At 36.3% G+C, this 4,591-nt stretch overlaps 1 protein-coding gene across 1 annotated transcript; it reads right to left on the minus strand.

Annotated features, from left to right (window-relative positions):
* Positions 1-2,080: 2,080 nt before the first annotated feature.
* LOC106305538 (tetrahydrocannabinolic acid synthase) lies at positions 2,081-3,691 on the minus strand. The gene has a single exon (XM_013741901.1). It carries the CDS (start codon positions 3,674-3,676, stop codon positions 2,081-2,083), a length of 1,596 nt encoding a protein of 531 aa, XP_013597355.1. The 5' UTR covers positions 3,677-3,691.
* Between the last annotated feature and the right edge of the window lie 900 nt (positions 3,692-4,591).

Raw genomic sequence — 4,591 nt, forward strand, 5'->3', positions numbered from 1 at the left:
GTTTATAAAAAAACGTTCGGAATATACCGAGGGACATCTTCCTCGGAATATTCCGAGGAACATGTTCCTCGGAATATTCCGAGGAAAGGTGTCCCTCTGTATATTCCGAACGTTTTTTTACAAACGGATAGATCGATGTATATATGTCCAAAAACGCATCGATTGATGAAGTTCCGAGGAAATATCCTGACGAAGTTCTCCCTCGGTATATTCCGAGGAGATTTCCGACAAACTAGTGATCCTCGGAATTTCCTCGGAAATTTGTTTCCTCGGAATTCCGTCGGAAAATTCCGATGGATTTCCGAGGAAAGAAGAAATTCCGAGGAATTATTTCCGAGGACTTGTTTCGTCGGTATGTCGTCGGAATAACGTTATTCCGACGAAATTCCGACGATTTTTTCCCTCAGTATCCTTGCTGTTTTCTTGTAGTGCGTCAAGGTATAAAAACCAGCTGAAATGAGACCACCAGGGTATAGCTACGAGACCTAAGAACTCCTCAAAAGGGTAATGCTTGCAAGAGTTAAAGACTCGAGGACAAATCAATCATGACAACTCAAACTTTAAAGTAAATGACTGGAGCCAAAATATAACGACAAGAACGACTAGAGACTGAAAGCAAAACCCGATAAAGAGGAAACCAAACCGGCATGGTTGCAATAGATAACCGTTGAAGTAGAGCCTCTCCATATCCAAAGAAGATATGCTATTCGACTATGAATGGGCTCTTCGCGCGCCTCTGATGCGACTCCACACCTTGACAATGCCAAAAGATACACCACTTCTCCGGTGACTAAACCACAGATATCAATGGGCCTTCCACACGCTTCTAATGTGACTACACACCATGAACATGATAATCGAAGCCCCACCAACAAGATCCTTCTTAGTACAACCGGAATCCATGAAAAACCACCACACCACACCACATACATTAGATCTAAAAAGATCAGCATAGTTGAAAACCGAAATGAGATTCTCTGAGATTTGAGTCTCTATTCCCGATCTGGATCCATATTTTCAGGGGAGAAGGCAAGAAGCCATACACCACGCACAAGATCACAACTGAAACGAACATAAATTATATCTCGTTCCAGCAACGTCGAAGAACATACCCCTAAGAAAAAATTAAACTTGAAAAAGATAAGGATAATAGGAGACCCTCTCACGGTACCGGCGAGAAACACCGGACCGGAGAAGGCCTCAGATCTGAGGAAAAAATTGAAGAGGTAGGGGAGTGGAAGAAATCGCCGCTCTAATTTTTAAAAATGTGTTTATCTACTAAATTTGTAAAACTGATATGTATTTAAGTTTTGAAATGCTATTTAATACCTATATTTTTAGATTGCTGCGACGCTTTCCGTTTTAAGTGGATAAACAATTATCGTATTATTATTGTGGTCGTAAATTTATTCGTAGCAAGATTCCTCCTACACATAACAGTTTAACAATGATCATAAAGATGGGTTTAACGCGGCAATCAATAACCCAAATCGAAACCTATCGTTTTCGAAATATTTAAAGCAATTGAAACCGATTTGAAAGGTCCTAATTAAGTCTGATTTATTTAAAACCGATGGTTATCTATCACAATATAGTGTTGGAGATGGATTTACACCCTCTCAAGGCCCATTAGACATTGAACTAGGTTCATATTACTAGGAAACCCTAGACATATCTTTCTATAAATAAGGAACTATCTCCTTATTAGAAAAGAGCTCTCTTCTCCCATTTTGAGACATTAAACACTTCATACAAAGAGCTTATTGATTCTTAGATTTATTTACACTTGTAATCATACATGTAATATAATCTTTAATCAATAAATTCTTTTTGATGTTCTCTTTCCATTTGATTTCTATGTTGATTTCTCTTTAGCCTCAAGAATCTAAGAAATCTATTTCTTAAATTCTTCATTGTATGAATCCGACAAACACACCATTTTCGGTTCAAGCATATAGCATGAAGATATAGACAATAAGTGGATCACTTGCACATTAAACCACATGAACATTACATATAAAGCCATAATAAGGGCTAAACACACACAAACATTGTTTTTTTGTTGCCTAAGAATCAAATCTTAAACAATCAAAGGAGGAACACTCTGCTCATTTCTGAAGAAATTGGTTGGATCAATCTTTCCTTTAACCATAGCCAATCTCTTGAAATTACTTCCAAAATACCTCATTCCCCATAAGCTTGCATCCTCAAAGCTGCAGTTAATCGCTTTATTCATACCTAAATCAAGATCTCTGTAATTCAGATAAGCTCCTCTTGGTGATCCAGAGACATAAACTCTCATATATCCATAAAGAAATCTCATCCATCTCACATGTTTCTCCATCTCTTCAATATCCTTCACTCTCCATTTCACCATATACTGTATATTATACAGATTCCCTCTCCTATGTGGAAATGGAGTCTCTGTTTCGCCAATCTCATACATTCTACCACCTAATGGCTCCATGATCATCATCGGAGATTCTACCTCGTGAAATCTCTTCCATATACCTTCTAGACCGGTTTCAGGAATAGGGTTCTTGACAAAATCAGATTTTGCTTTGAAATACAAATCATTGTATCTTTGTTCTCTATCGAGAAGAGTCTCTAGCGGCTGTCCACTCTTCCAGTTGAAGTACATTATCGAATCGACCCAGCTCATTTCTGAACAGTCTTGAAACCTTAACCCTAGTTCCGGAAACTTCTCATTCATCAGAGGAATCAGTTTATCGATTCCTCCAAGATAATTTGCTTGGAATGTAGCTTGAACTGATCCTCCAGAATTGTAGATTATGACTCTAATAAAGAGATTATCTTCAAGCGTTGCAGCAATAGACTGCCATCTATGAACGATTTTTGTCATGTTTTGTGTAAACGGTATGTACCTTGTGAAGCAAGTAACCTTCTCTGGAACCCTAACCAGCTTCACTTTCCAAAAAGTTGCAACTCCAAAGCTAGCAGCTCCACCTCCTCTAATCGCCCAGAATAAATCTTCTCCCATTTCTCTCCTGCCATTGTAGATTCTTCCGTTTGCGTCTACAAAACGCGCGTCCACAACGTTATCTGCGGCTAAACCATGTTTCCTCATCATTGCACCAAACCCTCCTCCACTAAAATGACCTCCAACTCCAACACTAGGGCATGTTCCCGCAGGGAAGCCATGGATCTTGCTTGCTTTAGCAATTTTGTAGTAAAGCTCACCGATGGTTGCACCGGCTCCAACCCAAGCTGTTTCTTCCCTGAGGTTGATATCGATGGATCGGAGATTTATGAGATCAAGAACGATGAAAGGTGATTGCGATGAGAGGTAAGAAAGGCCTTCATAGTCATGACCACCACTTTTAGTCCTTAGTTGCACGCCAAGTTTTCTGCTGCACAGCAATGATCTCTGGATTTCCGATTCTGTTCTTGGTGTGGCTATCAGAATCGGCTTCTGGCTTGAGAAATTCAAGCTTGAGAATCTGTAGTTTTGGGATACAGTTTGCGAGAGATCAGTGTAGAGTCTTGAATCTGGCTCGTGGATCAAGCTTTTAGAGTTCATAAAGGTTGAAACAGAATGTGTCGACATGCAACTAAGAAACTGATCTCTAATAGGAGAAACTTTAGAATCAGAATTGGCCCATTTGACTAAGAACAGAAGAAAGAGAGACAGAGCAAAGGCTTCAACTGTTCTCATTTTTAGTGCTTTTGTTTTCTTGAGTTTGAAGTTACAGAGAAAGAGCATTGTTCTTGTTCTGGCAATGAAAAGAGTAATGGAGATCTTGATAAGAGAAGCTTATAAGCGTAAACTTGTTTCCAAGTAACACTGACATAGAAATAATTAATTATGAATTCAGTGAAAATTTAATTTTGTAATTTTGTGCTGCACAGAAACAAAAGAGCAGACTTGCAAAATTGGTAACTGAAAAAAATTTAATTGATTTATTTTTATTTGTTAAGTAGTAATTATATGCCCACAACGGAATTACGTGTTCTGATCATATAGGAGGAATAAGGTTCTCATTATTACACGTAGATAACAATACTCCATAACTTTCCTAGAAAAAGAAAAGTTTTCACAGTTTTGTGCTAATAATCCCCTATATATGAGAAACATTACAACTTCTTTTTGTAGCCACATGTCATCCACTAGAATGATTTTTAGAATAATTAGAGAAATATGTTGGTACATCTAATTATATAATAAGTTTTTTACTAAACTAACAATAAATTCATCATTAGAGTACTTTATTATTTCCTTAAATAAAATTTACGAAATTGCCTAATGTGGCTAAAGTATATATGGTAATTAATGATTTTGAATAATAAAGATTTGATAAAAAAATAGTGTATCTTCTATCATATTTGTTTAATTTTAAACTATTAAATTAATTAAACAACCACAATAATCATATAATAAAATCTAAATATGTATATGTTATATTTTGAATTTTTACAAACGGCTATAAATTACTAAAACTGTTAAAAGTCTCACATTCAAATTTTATGATCCATGGTTTAAAATTTTTGTTATGACAAAATACCAATGATTACAAAAATTATATAAGTAAAAAGTCTAATTTAATTAATTATTAAGATTAATATATATATC

The sequence above is a fragment of the Brassica oleracea genome, chromosome C7 (assembly GCF_000695525.1).
Source record: "Brassica oleracea var. oleracea cultivar TO1000 chromosome C7, BOL, whole genome shotgun sequence".
In the NCBI taxonomy this organism is placed as follows: Eukaryota; Viridiplantae; Streptophyta; class Magnoliopsida; order Brassicales; family Brassicaceae; genus Brassica; species Brassica oleracea.

Bases quoted from the DNA above. Each gene is read 5' to 3' on its own strand.
- LOC106305538 (XM_013741901.1), bottom strand. From the start codon at position 3,676: ATGAGAACAGTTGAAGCCTTTGCTCTGTCTCTCTTTCTTCTGTTCTTA.